Source organism: Heteronotia binoei, chromosome 21 (genome assembly GCF_032191835.1).
Source record: "Heteronotia binoei isolate CCM8104 ecotype False Entrance Well chromosome 21, APGP_CSIRO_Hbin_v1, whole genome shotgun sequence".
In the NCBI taxonomy this organism is placed as follows: Eukaryota; Metazoa; Chordata; class Lepidosauria; order Squamata; family Gekkonidae; genus Heteronotia; species Heteronotia binoei.
Genome location: NC_083243.1, coordinates 79,222,046 through 79,243,812, shown reverse-complemented (window position 1 = coordinate 79,243,812; position 21,767 = coordinate 79,222,046). Strand labels below are relative to the sequence as shown.

The 21,767-nt window shown below is 43.8% G+C and overlaps 1 protein-coding gene across 1 annotated transcript in view; it reads left to right on the top strand.

The window, feature by feature from the left end:
- Positions 1-21,767, top strand: part of INO80 (INO80 complex ATPase subunit) — a 135,776-nt gene that overhangs the window by 52,964 nt on the left and 61,045 nt on the right. The window contains exons 17-24 of the mRNA XM_060263311.1: positions 180-264; positions 1,106-1,223; positions 2,225-2,310; positions 10,540-10,707; positions 11,757-11,890; positions 14,561-14,628; positions 15,776-15,869; positions 17,113-17,290. Coding sequence (XP_060119294.1) covers positions 180-264; positions 1,106-1,223; positions 2,225-2,310; positions 10,540-10,707; positions 11,757-11,890; positions 14,561-14,628; positions 15,776-15,869; positions 17,113-17,290 — 931 coding nt within the window. The remainder of the gene's footprint in view (positions 1-179; positions 265-1,105; positions 1,224-2,224; positions 2,311-10,539; positions 10,708-11,756; positions 11,891-14,560; positions 14,629-15,775; positions 15,870-17,112; positions 17,291-21,767) is intronic.

Genomic DNA, 21,767 nt, shown 5'->3' with positions numbered 1-21,767 from the left:
ACTGCTGTAAGAAAGAGATGGAGTGAAAGAAAATACTGTAGGAAAGCACATATAATCTTTGCCTTTCTGAGAAGAGATTTTGTAAACACACTTTTTATAAGTATCAGTAGAATTGTGTCATGTGTTGCTATCTTTTATTATTGCTCATTTTAAAGAATTAAAGCACATTTGTCTTTTAGTGTCCGTTGGAAAATTTTACTTCAGTTCCAATGCCGAAATCGATTGTTACTAACTGGGACACCTATCCAAAACACCATGGCTGAGGTAAGTGGGCTTTTTTTTTCATTTTCCCTTTACCCCACCATTGTCTTTACACTATTCTATATTAGTTTATGAACAAGGTTGAAATAAATAACCATTCTGATCAGGATCCAAAGAACCAAGTGTGGAGAACCATGCATACTATTAAAGCTTCTTTGTTGTTTGGAAGTGCTTCACTATTAAAGAGATGAGCTTTTCTCAGCTTAAAAGGTAGCTTGTCTCTTTGGCAGAAAGCCTTAGAAATAACAAGCAAAGCTATGGCTAAGCAGTGAGTGCTTCTTATGTGTTTCTGACCACACTGTGTAACTTGTAACATATGCTACAATGAGTTAATTCCCTGAGATCCAGTGAAGGTGGCAAAGATAGCAAAGCATTCACTCCCTGCAATTGGAGGATTGCGAATCTGGGTCTTGCTACTGTATGTGAATGGGCATGGGCTCTTTTCCCAACATGGACATGTGTGACTGCCTGCAGTACTACTTCCCCACTTTCCCCACCAAGAAAAATTCTCATCTGTGAATGTTCATTGAAAACCATCTAGGGAACATCACATTGCCATCCCCCTTCCTCTTTGAGCCCACTGTCAGCCCAGAGCTCTAACTAACTGGTTGGGTTTTGAACTAAGGAGGGCAAAGCCTTCCCTATCCTATTTATAATAAGCCTGTGTGAAGTAACATCTCTGTAGCTTTTGGCATGACTGTTTTAAAAAAATTAAGAGCCATGTGAATAGCTATGTGGGCCTTTTTTAAGAACAAGGAACTTTATTTTTAGCCCATGTGGTATACTCAGTGAAAGGTATTTTTTAAGGTTAGTTGCTTCTAACAGTTTTCTTTTGTTCTTGCAGCTCTGGGCTTTGCTTCATTTCATTATGCCAACATTGTTTGATTCCCATGAGGAATTCAACGAGTGGTTTTCTAAAGATATTGAAAGCCATGCAGAGAATAAATCTGCCATTGATGAAAGTAAGTACTGTATGGGAATCTGTGTACTTTTGGTAAAAATTGCAGTTTGTGCACAGGTGATCATAGGGACTACAATAAATATTGCATAATTGCTCAGTTGTTTCATAACTCCAGAATCAGACTTTCATTTATTCTGTGGCACTTGGGATTACCTTTGTACAAGCTGAGTAGTCATACTGTAGACAGGTTATACAGCAGAGCAGTAATAATGGTCCCAGAGCAAACTAATTTATTCAGTAGCTCGCAACTTTTAATTCCAGTAGCTCAAGAAGTAGAATTTTTGCTCACAAAACTCTGCAGCTTAGAGGGAACATTGGTAGTAATGTGTTAACAAAATTTTTAGTTACAGCACCACAGAGCAATGACAGACAACAGCAGGATGGAGGGTGGAGAAAACTCAATATAAGTGTATTTGAAGCATAGTTGACACCAGTTTGTGACAGAATAACAGTAGTTAATACAACAAAATATGGGGAGTAACCAGGTCTGAAAATGTATTTCATAGAAACAGAGTTTGAAGGGACTTCCAGGGTCATCTAGTCCAATCTCCTGAACAATGCAGGAAACTCACAGATACCACACCACCATCCCACACACACAGTAACACCTGCTCCATGCCCAGAAGATGGCAAAAAAACCCTCCATGATCCCTGACCAACTGGCCTAGAACAAAATTGCTCCTTGACCCCGAAGTGGCAAACAGCATTTCCCTGGGCATGTAAGAAGGGCCACAAGAACTAAGCACTGATGCAACCCTTCCTGCGCTCCTCCTCATGATCTGCCTAAGTTCATAGTGTCATTATTGGTGTCAGATAGCTATCTAGCCTCTGTTTGAAAACCTCCAAAGAAGGAGAGCCCACCACCATCCAAGGAAGCCTGTTGCACTGAGGAACTGCTCTAACTGTAATGTAGTATACTTTGTATATAACTGGGAACAGGAAGGGTAGAACATTTTAGATAATCCATTTAGCAATCACATTATCTTTGTTCTCCATTTTCAGATCAGCTATCCCGTTTGCACATGATCCTGAAGCCTTTCATGTTGAGAAGAATCAAGAAAGATGTGGAGAATGAGCTGTCAGACAAGGTGTGAACAATATTAGTAGCAAATTCTAGTTATTTGGCTGCATTCCTTTCACTGTATTTTTCCAGAGTTCTATTATTAAAATCAAATTATTAAATCGAAATTCTAAACCTTCATCGTTTCAACAGCTGTTTAACTTCCATGAATACCATCTCATGGTCTCTATCGCTACTCTCAAAATTCTAAATGCATTATTGTATCCCCTGTGGTTCAAAAAATCTGTATAATAGGGCTCACCAAAGCTAGTAATTTCTACAAACCTGCAGAAATTAATCTGCAGGTCTGCAGATTAATTTGCTTGGGGAGAGGGAAGGTGTTTTTTTTTTTTTTAAACAAAATAGTAAGAGCTACATCTGGGAATGTTCAGACGTCACAAGAAAAAAATGAAGTCTATAGCAAGCTAAAATTGAGGTTATATTCTGATTATGACTAAACTAGAGGAAGGGAAAGGAAACTAAAGGTGGGAAAGGAGCAACTGCAGGGGCTGCATAGAGGAACAAATGGCATGAGGGGGAGGAGGGAGTGAGGACAGTCAGTAAAATGGGTGAGAAGGGAGAGCAAAAGCAGAGACAAAGGCAGCGAGATAGAAAAATGGGCCATCAAGTGGTGAGCAGAGCAGAAACCATAGCCAGTAGAGGGAATGGGACTCCCCCCTCCCCTACCATAAGTGTTCTATAGGTCTACTTCTTGTATATTCCTATAGGGTTACTATAAAACCTTTGTAACTGAACTACTTCCTTTAAAAAAGCAGTAAATGCACAGATGCTACAACATCAGCTTCTGTACTTGCACACAGTAGGTTTCTGCTGTTTTTATCAACTGGCAATGTTTGTAATTTTAATATAGTGTAAAATCAGCCTTAAAATATAAATGAAACAGTAATTTAGCAATAATAATTATACCAAAAGTAGTCACAAGCAGTATCTGTACTGGTGTAGTCCAATCAGTGACTTATGTGTGTTCTTTGGGAGTGACTATAATGCCATAACGACTAGCACACAAATAATAATTGGCAGCTTAGTGTGTGTTTCCCTGCCTGTGAATTTAAGTTTTGAAAGATAACTGATTTGCAACTGTTATCTCTTAATAAAATGTTTGTGTATGTATAGCGGGGTTTCAGTCATGACTATATTTATGCTGTGGGTTACATCATAGATTTCTTACAGCAGTAGCAGACCACTGGTCAAGGAACTAGCTGTTGGTTAGCATCAAAAATTAATATTTCATTCTTATTCTCTTCTGTCTCTACAAAATAGCTTTGGGTTCTGTATTTACAAAGGTATCTGTTTTTTTAACAATACTATTTGAAAAATGTGATGCAGTTTACAGCAGCAGCATTAAAGTGCATATCAAGCAAAATATAAAAGCAGTATCTTAGCCTAGTGTAGTAATACTTAGTCAAGTAATACTACTTAGTAAATTGCTGGAAACATGACAGTTTTGCCTCCCCCTACTGTCTGCCATTTGCACATCGATCATAGAACTCCTACATATAGAATCTAATTTATATTTGGCCCTGTTTGCCTTACCTCAGTATTGAATATAAATCACATGCATGTATCATATGTGTATAAGCAAGTATGCAAGTGTGAAGTCCATTGCCCAAATGACAGGCAAGGATGATTCTCCACCAGACACAGGATTTGCATGAATTTTTATATTGTATAAATTTATGTTGAATTCATCACATTGGCTTTCACCAGCTTTGGAAAACAAATCTGCCATTGATGAATACTTCTGCATAAAAATTCTGAAGCCTGGAATTCTGAATCCCAGTGCCAGAATAAATCATATACAACTATTTTATCAAAGGTAGAATTAAGTTTTCAAAAACTCCAGTTTGTTCTTTGAAAAGGACCTAAGTCATCATTATTCCACAGTGGCTATTATCTTGTGTATTGAATAATTAAATAATTTCTATCCAAAACATTCCTGACCAAAAAAGATTAAAAAAAAAAAGCATAGATTCCTGAAATCCAGGAATAATATGTGTCTAAGGTTTCTCAATAAAATCTCTGTCTGGTATGATTGTTTGTGGTTTGTGTGTGCAAAATGCTATCTTCAGATCTTCTTCGTGGTCTCTGTGCAGTCTTACACATGGGTCTTGCCGCAGGCAACGGATCCATACCTCGGAGTCTCTAATAGCTCGCCTAGAGCACTTTTTGGCGCGCTTCCCCCTTGCTCTGGGGAGCAGGCATCGACTGCGCATGCCTGGAGCGAGGGGGAGGCACCCTTCCCACTCAGTTTCTTTCTTTCCGCCGCCCGGACAACACCTACCTTGTTGCGTTCCTCCTCCTCCTCTGGCTCGTCTCTGCTCGGTATCGTACTTCTTCATCTTAGCTTTTTTCTTCTACCTTTCTTCGTCCATTTAAAAAACTTTTAAAAAGAAAAAAAAAGAGCCCTTCTCTGCGCTTTTCTGTTTGTTCTTCTCCCCCCCCCCCTCTTCCTTCCCTCCTCCTCCGGAGCGTATGGAAGAGAAAATTACTTTTAAGAAGTGTCGGAAGTGTGGGTCTAAAATCCCTACTTCTGACGGACACTCGTACTGCCTTTTCTGTCTGGGGGAATCCCATAGGGTGGATACTTGCCCTCACTGCGCCAGCTTCGGAAAACAGGCGCGAAAAAACCGAGCGGCTAGACTTCGTAGTTTTCTTCTGGAAAAGTCTATCCGGGCTATGCCCACTTCGGACTCGCCACCTCCCCCACAACGAGCGGGAGATTCGGCCGTGTCGGCTGCTATTCACGTATCTAAAAAGCATAAGTTCGACAAGAGACCTTCCAAGCACTCCGAGGGCCATAAGGCTTCGAAGAAGCTGTGTCACTCGGATTCGCCGGTCTCGGTGCCGAAGTCTCGTCATTCCACCTCGCTGGCCTCAGTTTCAGAGAAGCCCCGCGATCTGACTGCGACTGCGCACTCAATGGCGACTGCGCAATCCAACCCGACGGCTCCGATTTTACCATCAGAGCTCTCGGCGCCTTCCGATGTTATTTCGGATATGCCACAGCTGACTCCACACTCTCCATCTACGGTCGAGGTCATACCGATCAGATCTCGTTCCCCCTCGATCCATAGCGTCGTACCATACGACATCCTTGAACCGGACCCTTCCTCGGATCCTACCCGTTCGGGTTTTTGGGCGGAATCCTTTCGGGACATTGCGGTATCTCCACAATATTGAGAGTCTTCCACGCAAGTCTCCACCCAACGGTACCATTCCCGTTCCTCGGTTCGACGCCATCCTCCTCGATCCCCATCTCCATATCAGGATTACTACCAGGGCCACCGATACAACTACTCTTCCCTGTCCAGGTCTCCATCTCCTCGACCCCGACGAGTCCACCGTCGTTACTCCCGCTCCCCTTCTGAGCAGAGCTCCCGTTGAACCAGATACCTGGAATTCGAGGCTGACACCCGCATGCGAGATATTTCAACGCCTCAAATCCGTGACTTTCCTCATACCAGAGTCCCAGAACACTGTTCTTCCTGTTCGAGAGACCAGGAATCCCCTCGGTACCGTCGCCCTTCTCCATATTCTCCCCGTTATAGAGACCAAGAATATTACTCCCCTCGGACCCGTGAGACCATCCAACCCTATCATCCTCCTCAGACCCGAGATGTTCCTAAAGAGCCCTTGATGCCCCATACAGCTTCTGCCATGGTTTCTACAGCTCCTCCATCATCCCCGCCTAAACTACCCAGAGATCCTATATCCTCCGTACCTACCAAGCCTCTCATGTCACCCCAACGCGAAGATTCCCAATCCGAAATGGGCACATCTGATCCTTCTGACTCTGAGGAACCCCCCGTCTCCCCGGTATCGGATTCCACCCAACCTACCCAACTCTCACCTTCGGACAGTTCCAAAGCTTACCTCAATTTAATCACCACCATGGCTGCAGCCCTAAACATCCCTCTCCCATCCGATTCTCCCAAAGTTTCTGATATTGTCCATGATCTCGTACAGGTAGATTTCCCAGCGGGTTCGATCTTACCTATGTTGCCTGTCCACCTCGAGGCTCTACGCAAGTCCTGGGACAAACTTGCCTCCATACCTCCTACCTCCAAACGCCTCGACTCCCTATACAGAGTACACGCACCCGAGTGTAAGTTTTTAACTTCCCACCTGGCTTCCAATTCCATTATCGTCCATTCGGCTATTAAGGCCAAACCTTCCCGGCATCCAACACCACCTGATCGTGAGGGCAGGAAGCTGGACACACTAGGTCGGAAAATTTACAGCCTGGCCTCCACAAATTCCAAGCTCAATAATTACCTAGCCTACTTTGCAGCATATACCTACAACCTGGCCAACCAAATTACACCACATATTCCACCCATGTCAGACACTACCCAGAAGGCTGTTTCTAATCTGGTCTCGGAACTGTCACGTGTGTCCAAACAGCAAATAAACTCCTTGAGGCACGCCGTATCCTGCTCATCTAAAGTCTTGGCTTCATCAGTGGCTCTACGTCTCCACGCCTGGCTGAGGTCGACTAATTTACAGCCCGACATCAAGCAAAAAATTGAGGATTTGCCATTTGATGGCTTGGGCCTGTTCCATGCCTCAACGGATGAGGTCCTGACGTCTGTAGATGACGGTCGTAAGAGAGCAAAACGCCTGGGTGTCTCCCAGCCGGCTTCTCAACATTTTAACAGACCAAAGCCCTGGAGATCTTCTTTCCAGCGCCGTCAATGCTCTCCAAGACAACAGGATTACTGGAGGAAGAAGCCTCCACAGCAGAAACAACCTTTCCAGCAACGGCCACGCTCTCAACCAGCTTAGAAGTCTGCTCAACCACCCAAGTAGTCTCTTTGACTTTCCTCTAAGTTCCCTTTCACAAATGAACCCTCTCTATCGCACCCGTCTGTTTCCATTTTACCCAACCTGGAGTTCAATCACCACGGACTCCTGGGTTCTCACCATAATCCGTCTCGGATACGCAATCGAGTTCGTTTCACCACCTCACCACCACTACTTTATCGTTACTCCGTCCTCCCCTCACCTCCAACAAGAGATTCTGGACCTGCTCCAGAAAAATGCCATAGAACCTGTTCCTCCTCAACACCGCGGGACGGGTTTCTACTCAAGATATTTCCTGGTGCCCAAGAGGGATGGGGGCAAGCGGCCTAATCTGGATCTCCGGAGGCTGAACAAACTTATAGCCTACAGGAAATTCAGAATGATCTCCCTCCAATCCATTCTGCCCCTAATTCCAAGGAACTCCTGGATGGCTTCCCTGGATCTCCAGGATGCTTATTTCCATGTAACCATCAGACCTCAGCACCGCAAATATCTTCGATTCGCCATAGGACACCATCAGCACTTCCAGTACTGGTCCCTTCCATTCGGGCTCTCCACGGCGCCCAGAGTGTTCACCAAGTGCATGGCAGTGGTCGCAGCTGCCCTGCGTCTACGAAACATCGCTGTCTTTCCCTACATAGACGACTGGCTGCTAATTGCACCTACAGCGCACCAACTGATGAGGAATCTCACCATAACCTCTCTCTCCTCGCCTCCCTGGGCCTCTGTATGAATGTCACCAAATTACACCTTACACCGACTTGCAATTTATAGGTGCTCGTCTATGCACGTCTCCTCATCTCGTCTTTCTTCCATAGGATCATGCCCAGACCATCATCGCCCTGGCCCACCTAGTTCAACATACTCCTCTGCAGCCTGCGATCACCATACAATGTCTCCTGGGCCTCATGGCTGCAACCACGTCTGTCCTCCATTTCGCAAGACTGTGTATGCGACACCTTCAACTTTGGTTTGTTCGTGCCTACCATCCACACTTACAACCACAGAGTACTCTTCTCACCGTCCCTCAGAGGGCTCTGCACTCCCTTGCCTGGTGGACAGTGCCACACAATCTGCTTTCCGGGATGCCTTTTCTTCTCCTTCCTCCATCTGTCATTGTAACCACAGATGCTTCCAAGTGGGGATGGGGAGCCCACTTAGAGGACAAGACTGTCAGAGGGCTGTGGACTCCGTCAGAGAGGGCTATGCACATAAACTGCCTGGAACTGATTGCTGTGCACAGGGCCCTTCATTCGTTCCTCCCATCTGTCAGAGTTCAACATGTCCAGATCACTGCAGACAATATGGCCACAGTGTTCTACGTGAACAAACAGGGCGGCACCAAATCTCTCCGATTGTGCCGCATAGCCATACTGTTCTGGGAATGGTGTATCAAACACAACATCTTCCTGACTGCCATTCACCTCCCAGGCATAGAGAATGTCCTGGCAGACTCTCTCAGCAGGATTCGCATAGATGACCACAAATGGTCCCTCAATCCAATCTATCTACATCGCATTTTTGGTTGCTTCGGAGTCCCCCAAATAGATGTGTTTGCTTCGAAGGACAATGCGAAATGCCCTCGCTTTTACACCAGGAGAGGCAACGATGCTTTCCTGCACACCTGGAGGGGTCCTCTGCATTACCTCTTTCCACCGACCCCCCTTATAACGTGGTCATTGCTCAAGATTGCTCGGGACGGCACAGACTGCATTCTGATAGCACCATGGTGGCCACGGATGTCTTGCCACACTCCAGATGTCTTGCCACACTTACCGCCGCCGTCCACTAGCAGGCGATCTGCTGACCCAAGCTCACGGCCAGGTACTCCACCACAACCCTCAAACTCTGGCCCTCACAGCTTGGAGAATCCATCCACATCCTTATCTGCAGGAGTAGCTGCGGTTATTCCAAACGCTAGAAAGTCCTCCACCAAGCGTTCTTACCAATGCAAATGGAAGTGTTTCTGTTCCTTCGCATCATCCCAGCGTCTCCACCCAGAGTCTGCACCTCTGAACTTGATCTTTGAATATCTACTGTCCCTACAGGGGTCAGGTCTCTGCTACTCCTCATTAAAAGTTCACCTTTCAGCCATCTCTGCCTTCCACGATCCTGTTGATGGCGAGACTGTTTTCTCACATAGGTTGTCCAAATCTTTTTTAAGGGGCATGTTGCACCTTCATCCTCCTATCAGACTGTTTGTACCAGTTTGGAGTTTGTCGTTAGTGCTTTCACATCTTATGAAGCCCCCATTTGAACCCCTGGCCACAGTGCATCTCAATCTGCTGTCCTGGAAGACTGCTCTATTAGTTGCCCTTACCTCCGGTAAGCGTGCCAGTGACCTGTGTGCTTTCCGCTATGATGCTCCTTACACAGTTTTTCATAAGGACAAGGTGGTCCTAAGACCAGACCCTTCCTTCCTTCCAAAAGTTGTGTCCACTTTCATCTGTCAACATCCACTTCGTTGCCAATGTTCTTTTCTGATCCAAAGGACCCTGGGCAAAGAGCTCTACACACCCTCGACGTCAGAAGAGCGTTGTCCTTTTACCTCTCTCGTACACAACCGTTCCGTAAGGACCCTAACCTGTTTGTGGCCTACGGCAATCCCCACAGAGGGCACAAAATTTCTACCCAGAGACTATCTAAGTGGGTATGTAGTGCCATAAAGTTGTGTTGCGAGTTGGCTAAGCAACCCTTACCCGAAGGCCTTAAGGCTCACTCAACCAGAGCGGTCTCGAAGTCTTCGGCCTTCCTGCAGGGCGTCTCTCTAGAGGACATCTCTGCTGCAGCATCTTGTTCCTCACCATCCACGTTCGTCTCCCATTATGCTTTGGACATTCAAGCGAGACAAGACGCCTCCTTCGGTCAAGCGGTCCTCAGGTCCATCTTCCTTTGAAGTGACTGGTGAGTGCATCCGCTTTTATCTACCAGTTGTAGGATATGACTAACACTTTCTTTTTCTTACCAGCACCCACCTCCGTGACCATTTAGCTGGCTAGTCACCCATGTGTGGGACTGCACAGAGACCACGAAGAAGATAAACAGGTTGCTTACCTGTAACTGATGATCTTCGAGTGGTCATCTGCAGTCACACACGCCCACCCAGCCTTCCCCGCTGCTGGCTTCCTCTGCCTAATATTTACCTCTGTAGAGTGTCAGTGGCGGCTGGAAGAAACTGAGTGGGAAGGGCGCCTCCCCCTCGCTCCAGGCATGCACAGTCGATGCCTGCTCCCCAAAGCAAGGGGGAAGCGCGCCAAAAAGCGCTCTAGGCGAGCTATTAGAGACTCCGAGGTATGGATCTGTTGCCTGCAGCAGGACCCATGTGTGTGACTGCACAGAAGACCACTCGAAGATCATCAGTTACAGGTAAGCAGCCTGTTTTTCTGATGCCATCTATTAGTAAACAACTAAATCTAATTTTATCTTTTCTTAGATTGAGATTCTTATGTACTGCCAGCAGACAAGTCGACAAAAATTATTGTACCAAGCTCTGAAGAACAAGATTTCTATTGATGACCTTTTGCAGTCCTCGATGGGCACAACCCAGCAAGCACAGAACACTACCAGTAGCCTCATGAACCTTGTCATGCAGTTCAGGAAGGTGAGATGTATAAACATCCTAAGTTGCTGATATTATCTGTTTAGAGTAGGGGTGTGCAAAAAAAATTTAACTAGTATTTTTCAGTTCAGGTCTATAAAATTCAAAGAAATTTCAGGATTTCTGAAAAATCCTGGATCCAAGTATTCAAATCTGGGGGGTTTTTTTGAGTCCAGTAGACTTGAGAAGAAAAAAGCTGGGGGGTTTTGTTTTGTTTTTTAAAAAGCCAGTGCAAAGCTGAGCTGATGGGGAAGATCTGCTACTCATGGGCACAGCCTATCCTGGCTGGGCTTGCTTCTCCTGCAGTCTGGTTTAAATCAGGCTGCAGGAGAAGCAAACCCCAGGAGCTGCTGTGCTGCATGGGACACGTTGAACCAAGCTGCATTTAAACTGGCCTGCAGGAGAAGCCAACACACAGCCCAGCCTGTTCCCAGCAGTACAGCAGATCCTGTTGCTGGCTTCTTCTGCAGCCTGGTTTAAACTGGGATGCATAAGAAGCCAGCCCAAAGCTGAGCCAGCAGGAAGAGTCTGCTCTCTACTGACACAGCTGATCCTCGGGCTGTCTTCTGCAGTCCGTTTAAACTTTAAAGAGGCTGCAGTATAAGCCCAACAAACAACTGAGAGGCAGGAGTAGTCTGCTCTGGCCTCTTTACTGTTTTTTCCCCAGTAATTCCCAAATATATTAAGGATTTGTGGGGGGTGGGGATTTTTCTCCAGTTGCCTGAGAAAACTCAGGTACATTTCACATACCAAAATCTACCCAGTAAGAAATTTTTCAGGTAGCATTTGGGCTCAGGTAGACCCAAATGCACCCCTCCCCCAGTCTAGAGCAAAAAGAGCTATGCATCCAAGTTTCAGTCATTCCTTGGCTGTGACCTTTTACTATAGTTCAGAATATTCAGATGAAAATCCTTACCATTTCATGCAGTAAGATGGGTGTTCTTTTGGAATGAAGGCAGGAGGGAGAGGGATGAAAAAGACATTGCTGGTTATACTTTAGCTATGTTCCCTGCATCATTAGGTTTCTCAGCAATTTTTTCCCCTTTATATAGGTATGCAATCATCCAGAACTCTTTGAAAGACAAGAAACATGGTCTCCATTTCATATTTCACTCAAGCCATACCAGACTTCAAAATTTCTCTACCGTCATGGGCAGATCAGGGTGTTTAATCACTCACGGGACAGGTAAGCAGTCTTGCCATTCTCTTAAACTCTTTATAAAGCATTTTTTCTGTCTGTTGATTGAATGCTATTGTGGATAATTGATTTTGTTATCCTGAGAACTAAAAGATCATTTGAGGACTGTATGATAGAATCCTCATTTTAGTTTTGCGTAATTCTATTGTGAAAAAAATAAGTGGAAGAGAAGAGCTGTGATAGGTATATGTTTTAAAAAGGGGAAGGTAATTGGTACATACAAAAAAAGAGGGAAGGTAAACCTGCAACCAACACAAAGCAAATACTTAAGTAAAAATCAGATCTACTCTTTGATACCAATATAATTTAAACAAATTAAATATACTTTAATAAATAACTTGCAGGGCATTACTGTTATTAGCCATAAAACATACTTCACCATATTGTCTTCATCCATTTTCCCCTACAAAAATGTATAAATATAATTATGCCTTTATAAAAAGAGATTCAAAACTATGAACACAATATATCAAGAATTAAAATATCAAATGTGCAGATAAATACAGATTAAGTTTTCCTAGGTTAAAAAGTTTACTAAAGGAAAAGAGAAAGAGGAAACCCTTCAAATGAAACAGTCAAAACAAAAGTACAGAAGGGTATATCATAAAATTTTTGGGGAGTGGGGATTGCAGTCAAGCACATTGAGCCCACCAATTGAAAATGATAACTATATTCATATAATACATGCAAGAGAAGATAAGTTTCAATTTCACTACTTTTGCAGTACATAAATAGTATCAGATGTATAAAAGGAACAAAATGGATAAATAACAATTGAATGGTGATTCAGTTCTGGGCTAGCAACTCTGCTCCTAACAGCATGGTGATACAGTCTTTGGAGGCCTTGATTTGGGTGCCCTAACTTCTGAGACTAGGTAGGTGGGTGGCAACCCAGGAGATGGCCTTGTTGGTCATGGCACCAAAAGTCTAGAACAGGGATGTTAAACCCATTTGCTATGAGGGCCGGATCTGACATAAATGAGACTTTGTTGGGTCTGGCTGTGTGTGTTCCTATTTAAGATTAGGTAGCAGAGATAGAAATTTTATAAAGGACACAGACAAACATCATTAAAGATTTTTTAAAACATATGAACATATGAAGCTGCCTTATACTGAATCAGACCCTCAGTCCATCAAAGTCAGTATTGTCTACTCAGACTGGCAGCGGCTCTCCAGGGTCTCAAGCTAAGGTTTTTCATACCTGGACCCTTTCAGTTGGTGATGCCGGGGATTGAACCTGGGACCTTCTGCTTACCAAGCAGATGCTCTACCACTGAGCCACCATCCCTCCCTCACCTTAAACTAAAACATGCTTAAACTGTTAGTACTAATTGGTCTTAAAGTTGCTTTATTTCTATTTCTCCGATGGGATCCAGGGAACTGGGCCAAGGAAGTTCTGGCTCTTTCATTCCTTCCCTAGGAGGGGGAGGAGCCTTAGCCAATAGAAGGAAAAGAGGCTTGGCTCAGTAGCTCTGCTGTGTGATTGAGAGAGCCTGGCAAAGTAAGCTATCCTTCCCCTGCCCCTTCTTCCCCAAGGGAGGAGTCTCAGCCAATGTAGAAAATAGAGGTTTTGCTCTGTAGCTTTTGTGCGATTGAGCAAGCCTGGCAAAGCAAGCTGTGATGCAGAAGGGAGCAAGAGAGAGGGAGAAGGAGAAGGAAGCAAGATGACTGCCAGTTGCTCGGAGGCCTGATAGGAGCCCCCCGGGGCCAGATTCAGCCCTTGGGCCACATGTTTGACACCCCTGCTCTAGAACTCTCTTCCCAGGGAAACTCATATGCCCCCTTCTGTTGCAATCTTCTGTTTGTGGGTGAAGATTTTACTTAGTTTGGCCTTCCCTCAGTGATCCCTCCTTCCTGCCCAATGTTTTAATTGTTGCTTTTATATTTTTGTATGTATTTTAGATCTAGTTTTAATTGTTATACTTATGCGTTTCTTGTTGGTTAGTGGTTTTTAAGCTGTGGTTTTATTATGTATGTTTTAATTTGTTAGTCACTTTAATGGCCTTTATAAGGGCAGAAAGGTGGGTATAAATTCTCTAACATCATCCTAAAAATAGGAAGTTCATATTGATTAACTGAAATGAAACTTCTAGTGTTGTTATTTTCAGAGCTGGCTGATATGCTCTCCTTTGAAATCTGTTGCCTTAATAGGTCCCTCTAGCTGCTACTTTCTCAATGTCTATGATAAAAAGGCCTATAGATAAACATTCTGGCTTATCCAGTATTATAGTAATCAGTTTCATGTAATGGCTCCAATTATGTGTGTATAAAGGGCCAACAAGTTGCAGCCAACAGTGCTTTCAACGCAAATGAGAAGCAGAGGTGGTTTGCCATTGCTTTCCTCTGCAGAGTTTTCTTTGGTGGTCTAATGGTTCCAGCTAGGACTTGGAAAATGGAAACCCAGACTGGGCTTCAGGCAGATGGCTAATAATAATAATACTTTTTATTTGCATCCCGCCCTCCCCGCCAGAGCAGGCTCAGGGCGGCTGTCTGACTTAACTCTCAGGCTCAACTTGTGAGTTAAATAGCCAAACCTACATCGTAGAATTATTCTCAGGCTCCTTGGAGTGAAACATAGTGAGGTAACAAATTCTAGACCAGGATTAACTGGCACTGATTTTATCATATGTAAATTCTCTGTTTTGTTCTTTTTTAAAGGTGGTTGCAGCTTTTACTTTCACCTTTTGCCCCAGACCACATCCAGCAGTCTCTCTTCCATAGGAAGGGTATGTTATTAACTTTGAAAAATACAGAGTAAAATATAACATGCTATTAAAATGAAATAGTGAGTTGGATCATTTTTTCTCTTTAATCCAGATTACAGTTACAAAACAAGGCATTGCCATGATTTTCCGAGTTAATTTAATTCTTTAACTGTCATATCAGATGTACTAAAAATAAATTACTTTCTTCAGTTGAAGTGCTTCATTTTCAATCTTGTCCTAGATGGAAGGAAGAAACAAGAAACATATATATATATATATATATATATATATATATATATATATGTCGTGTAGTGACTAGGACAGGGGTCCCTGGCCTTTTTGAGCCTATGGGCACCTTTGGGATCTTGGCAATGGGTGGTGGGCATGACCTCAGAATGGCTGCCCCAGAGGAAGAGCTGGCCGCAGAATGTCACAGAGTCAGGTTATGCAAAAATCTAATAGTAATTCTTCGACATTTCAAGCAGAAGCTCTGATTAACAGGAAGCCATTTAAAATTAACGTATTGTTGAAAAAATGAATGTACTGCATACACACAGGTTACCTTCAGTCACACAGTGAAGATCTGGTGCTGTGGTGGCAGCTGCTGCAGAAGCCATTTTTAAAAATATGCACAGTGAATTATAAGCCCTGCTGTACAAAGGCCCATTGACACCAACCACTTTCTAAACACACTTGGTGGGCACCAGGCAAGGTGTCAGCAGGTGCCAGGGAACCCACAGGAACCACGCTGGAGACCCCTGTATTAGGATGGTGGATCAGAACTTGAGAGACCCAGGTTCAAAACCCTGGTTAGTCACACAGCTCCTTGGATGACCTCAGTCTGGCCATTCTCTCTTACTTTAAACTACCTGATGAGATTCTTGAGAGAATAAAATGCAAAAAGTCAATAGAACCTTTGGAATGATTAAATTAACTAAGAGAAGAATATGGTGATTGCAGAATATGTTGTGTTTTTTATTTTGGTCTGGACAGCAAATACTGTCAGAACAATTAAATTGTGAGTTTCTTTTAGGGCCTAAGTAAAGTACTAGACCTCTAGCTTGTAATTCTTGCAGCTCAGTTTGAGGGGCTGTTAGGCCACAAGATCAAGAGCCTGTTGTCTTCTGCAGCAAGTGTTTATTTCTAGTGTTGTCATTTTTTGTTACAGGTGCTGAAAAAGAAAGTTGTTTCTCTTTCTTACGATTTATAGATGTTTCTCCAGCAGAGATGGCAAACCTCATGCATCACGGACATTTAGCCAGGTGAGAAAAACCAAATATTGAACTATCAAATGGCATAGAGGAGAATGACAGTGTATGTTTTATAAAAATTTGTAACACAGGTTTAAAAAATGGATATATGTGTGTTTGTAATAACATGCGCTTAATAGCTGTGTTTCTTCAATGCCCATATATTTTCCAAGCTCAGAACCGTTGATCAGGCACTGAAACAGTCATGTTGATAACATCAGAATGAACCTGGATGGGGAGAGAGAAGTGAAGAGCGCAGTCTTCTGTTCACTTATTGGAATAAGATGCCTTGAGTGCAGTGATATATTTCCCACTAAATGCAGATAATAGGGCTGTTAGAAATGTACAGCTGCCACTTTCCTTCTGTTTTCCTTGTCACTACAAAAAATCATGATTAAAAACATGACACAGAAGCAGAATACATAAGCAGAGCAAGTCTGTACACATGTACATATTTCTGAGTTCAGAATTGTAGTGGCAGAAAATAAGCATCCCTGTAGGCTTGAACTAGGAGAAGTCATTTGTACTGATGGACTGCATAAATACACATTAAAACTTAAATAAAGATGACCTTTTCTGGTGATTTTGAGTTTAACAGCATGCTGAATTATTGTTTGTATCTAATGTTCTGCATAAATTTGATTTGGGCTTTTGCTACACAAAATGCTACTTTTCTTCAGGATGGTGTTGATCAATAATATCTCCTGATGTATAAAAATCTTTCTGCTGGTAATCGATAAGTAGAATATTTTTGTAGGAAGCTTGGAATATAGCAAGAGACAGAGGGAAAGGTGAGTGAATGGCTAACAAGTTTAGAACCAGAAAGTTGATTTCCTTACTAATTCAATCACCTTCCCATAAGAAAAGCCACACTTTTTTTTGTTTTTGCCATCAATTTGCAGCTGAATTATGGTGACCCCATGCAGTTATCAAGGCAAGTTACATTCAGAGGTGGTTTGCCATTGACTGCCTCTGCGTAGCGACCCTGGGTTTTATTGGTGGTCTCCCATCCAAATACCATCCAGAACCAACCCTGCTTAGCTTCCAAGATCTGATGACATCAGGCTAGCTTGGGCTATCCAGGTCAGAGCTAAAGCCATACTACACAAAGTTCTAAAAATTCTGATAACTTTGTTTTTAAAAAGTTCTAAAATGTAGATGCTAAACAAGTAGGACTTTGGAAAGTTGTATTCTTCCTGCGTACTTAGGCATGTATTAACAGAACTGTAACTAAAAGAGTGTTCTGTTGTTTCAGATGGTTAGCTCTTTTCCTGTCTCTGAAAGCTACCTACAGGCTCCACCACAGGCGTTTCTGGAGTGAGCCAGAAGAGGATCATCAGCAAAAGTCTCAGTGTCTGAATAACAAAGATTTCTTGCTGGACATCAGTCACCCACTCTCCCTTCCCAACTTGCACAGCTGCACTTTGCTGCGAGTAAGCATTACTTTTGATTCTGTGTCACTACAAGTGACTTCAGTAACATGGAAATTGATAGGATTTTGTAGCCTCCAGCAGTCTCAGCATGTTCATGGATGATTGTGTCCTCTGTCTTAGTAACATATACTGACAAATAGGAGAACTTTGACATATCTATGTTTTTTCTTGATAAGCACATTATCCTGTCTACCTCTGGCATTTAGTAGAATGTGGCAGTAGGAAAGGAGCAGTTATATAAATCTGCACCTGACCTTTGCCCCAGCTTTAAGATAGCTGTAATCCCCTAAAGCCAGTTTTTCTTAAATATATCTTTGTGTGGAAGTAGTCATCAAGAGTTGGTGTGGATTGACCAGATGATCTCACCCTACTCCTGATTGACCAGATGATCTCACCCAAACCTGAATTTGTGACTTGAATTAATAAAGGAGACATGGACAAGGTTCTAGTGTACTTCCCAGTAATAATTATCTTGTAGGGAGTCTTTAATTGTAAAAAGTGGGTTATGTTGGCACCTGGATAAAGGTGGCTCGGCAGCGCTGATATTGCTAGACCTGTCAGCAGCGTTTGACACAGTTGACCATCAACTACTGACCTATCACTTTGCCAATGCTGGGATTCAGGGGTTGGCCTTGAAGTGGCTTTCCTCCTTTCTCCAGGGTCGAGGACAGAGGATGGTGCTAGGAGATGAACTGTCCCGACGACACCCACTTATCTAGTGGTTCTTTCTCCAATGTTATTCAACATCTACATGCGACCCCTTGCCTAGTTTGCCCAGAGGTACAGGCTGGGTTGTCACCAGTATGCTGATGACACCCAGCTCTATCTGTTGATGGGTGGCCAGTTCGACTCCACCCTGGAAAATCTGTCCGCAGCATTGCAAGCTGTGGTGGGGGTGGCTCAGGCTGAGTGGACTGAAATTAAATCTGACGAAGACAGAGGTCCTGTATCTGAGTCGTCGTGGTTCGGGACCGGAGGTCCACTTACCGACCTTTGGTGGAGTGCGGCTCACGCTGGCGCCCACGGTTAAAAGCTTAAGGGTGCTCTTGGATTCCTCTTTAACAATGGAGGCCCAAATAACTGCCACTGCCAAGTCAGCTTTTTGCCATCTGCGGATGGCAAGGCAGTTGGTCCCCTTTCTCGAACGCGACGACTTGGCAACAATGATCCATGCTACGGTCACCTTGAGACTGGATTACTGTAATGCCCTCTACATGGGGCTGCCCTTGTCCCAAATCCAACGACTTCAGCTAGTGCAGAATGCTGCAGCCAGGCTGTTGATGGCAGTTACTCTACAGGAGCACATTCAGACTGTGCTGAAAGCGCTGCACTGGCTACCTATAATGTACAGGATTCGTTTCAAGGTGCTGGTTATTACCTTTAAAGCCCTATATGTTCAGGGTCCTGCATACCCTTAGGGGACTGCCTTTCCCTGCATATGCCCCAGTGAGCACTTCGGTCCAGGTCTCAAAACCTGTTGACAGTTCCCAGCATCAGAGAAGCGAGGCTCAAATGAACAGCCGGGACCTTTTCCGTTGCTGCCCCTAGCTGGTGAAATGAGCTGCCGGAAGAGATCAGGGCCCTGCAAGAGCTTTCACAGTTCTGCAGAGCCTGCAAAACGGCACTCTTCCACCATGTCTTTTTATAATGATAACATCTGCAGCAGCAGGATTGGCCCATAGAAACATCACCAGTGGTCTACCTCTTCATGTTATCGCGATCCTAGGGGCTCTTAGAATGGCTAACGACCATTCAGATTGCTGTCAGAAACCTTGATTCCAGTATAAATGGATGTTTTTAGAAATTTTTTTTTGTTTATGTTTTTATTGTTGTTTTATTTTATTTGGTCACACAATGTAACTGTGTGACCTCAAATTTGTGAGCCGTCCTGAGCCTGCCTTGGTGGGGAGGGCGGGATATAAATCAAATAAATAAATTTTGTTTCTTGAGGTAGGTTAGTAGAAAATATGGCAAGATTTGTTGCACATTACAGCTTTACCTTGAGTGTGGGTGTCGATTCCACTTCTTCTCATTGAAGCTATCTCCTTCACTGTCATCCACAGTTGTAAAATCCAAGACATGGTTACCCACCTGATTTAATTTTCTCAGGCTTAGGACAGATTGTACTGCCATGTGAAACATTATCTTGGGTCAGACAGTACAAGAGAAAACTATTTTACAACTTGTATAAAAGTGCCTGGGTTTATTAACTTTCTACTACTATTAACTATCTCCATACTATTTTCCAAGTGTGGCCCACACCAGTGGATACCTAAGTAACAGGGCTCCCCCCCGCGCTTTTAGCAGGAACGCACAGGAACACAGTTTCGGCTGGCTTGGTGTCGGGGTGTGGCTTAGTATTCAAATAGTTCCTGCTGGGCTTTTTCTTTTAAAAAAAGCCCTATGTGAAACAATGGTGATATCAGGGGGGGGGTGACCTAATATGCAAATGAGTTCTCGCTGGGCTTTTTCTACCAAAAAAGCCCTGCCTAAGTACATGGATTGGGGCCCACACTTGTAAACAGATCATTCTGCAAACTTGAGCATCCTCCCTGCCAAGTTTGCAGAAAAATCTGAAATACATGGGAGAGTTTAATTCCTTCAAAATACTTATCTAAAAAGCACCTACCTCAGTGGTCATAATCAGCCAGCAGCAGTGGTGGCACTGGGGAGCAGCACTGGGTCCAACAGCAGTGGCACAGCCCAGGAGCCCAGCCACACCCACAGGCAGCACAGCCCAGGAGTCAGACTGGACATGCTGGTGGCAGCACTGCCAGCAAGGAAGTGGGAGGGACTCCCCCTCATGAGTATACTGCTGTTTGCAATATCTGCTTAATATTGTTGGAAAACAGCTTGTTGCTTTTTAAATTAAAATTTATTGTTAGCTTTTTTTAATCCACTACATGGAATTGTATTTCATCTTCTGTGACAGGGTTGCCACTTTCTGGAAAGTGAGGGAAAATCAGGGAAAGGGAAATTGGTCTGAAGTCAGGGAAATTGTGATTAAAATATATTCAAGCAGTGGATTTTTGACTTGCTGCTGCAACAGCATGATTTGTTCTTATGGCAACTAGAATATAGAGAAGTAGCAGAATACAAGTAAAACTTAATGATGCCCTTTCCCAGCAACCAGCCTAATGTGTTTGTTGAGCTCTGTTCCTGCATGATTTCCAAGGTCTGCCTGTATCATTTACTAAGTAAGGCTAGTTTAAACATTTTGCAGTATACAAACTTTAAACATCTAACTGTTTTCTTCCCTACCTGCTAGTACTGCATTTAATTTACATATAAAGATAAGCATGCTTTTGGGTCATGCTTGTGTATGGAATGGACGTTTTGTCTCCTGCTAAACCCAGCACAGAGTTGCCAATGAGTTTTGCCGCTGTTGGATTTCACAGACAACTAGCCCTTTCTACTCTGCACCATGCAAAGTAAATTTTGAAAATGTGATTGCTTGTTCCTGCTGGAGTTTACAGAGTTCCAGCTGTCTCACCCTCTTTCCTGACTTCTCCCATGCATAAAGGTTGCAAATGTGGGTTGTGCTTCTCTAGATTGCAGAAACTCCATTTCCTTTATTGCTGCTGATCTGCTCATTACTTTTTCTGGAACCAGAAAGTGAAAGTGAAACTTTCCCAGCTTTGGAAAGTTCCTACTTGTTAGCAAGGGTAGTTTTATTTATTTGTTTATTTATTTATTTCTCAGATTTATATCCCGCCCTCCCCGCTGAAGCAGACTCAGGGCGGCTCACAACAGTCAAACTAAAACAATAAAACAGTAAATAAACAATTAAAGTTTTAACAATTAATACCAATTAGATAATTTTAAAACAGTTTAAAACAATTTTGGTGCTAGTGTTGATTTCATTAAGTTCAGCGATGTTGGGCATCTACTTATACTATAATTCAGCTAAAGGCAAGTCGAAATAGGACTGTTTTACAGGCCTTGCGGAACTGAGCAAGATCCCACAAGGCCCTTACTTCTTCTGGAAGTTGGTTCCACCAGTGGGGGGCCGCAATTGAGAAGGCTCTTTCTCTGGTAGCCTTCAGTCTCACCTCCCTTGGCCTGAGGATTGACAATAAGTTCTACATTCCAGATCTGAGTACCCTCTGGGGAGCATGTGGGGAGAGATGGTCCCTAAGGTAGACAGGTCGTCGGCCATATAGAGCTTTAAAGGTGATTACCAGTACCTTGTAGCGAATCCGGAATACTATTGGCAACCAGTGCAGTTCCTGCAGCCTTGGCTGTATGTGCTCCCGTATAAAGAAACCCAATAACAGCCTGGCTGCCGCATTCTGCACCAACTGCAGTTTCTGGATACGCGACAAGAGCAGTCCCATGTAGAGGGCATTGCAGTAGACTAGTCTCAAGGTGACCGATCGTTGCATGGATCACAGTTGCCAGGTCACTGCGCTCAAAGAAGGGGAACATCTGTCCTACCCGCCTAAGGTGAAAGAAGGTGGATTTCGCAGTGGCTACT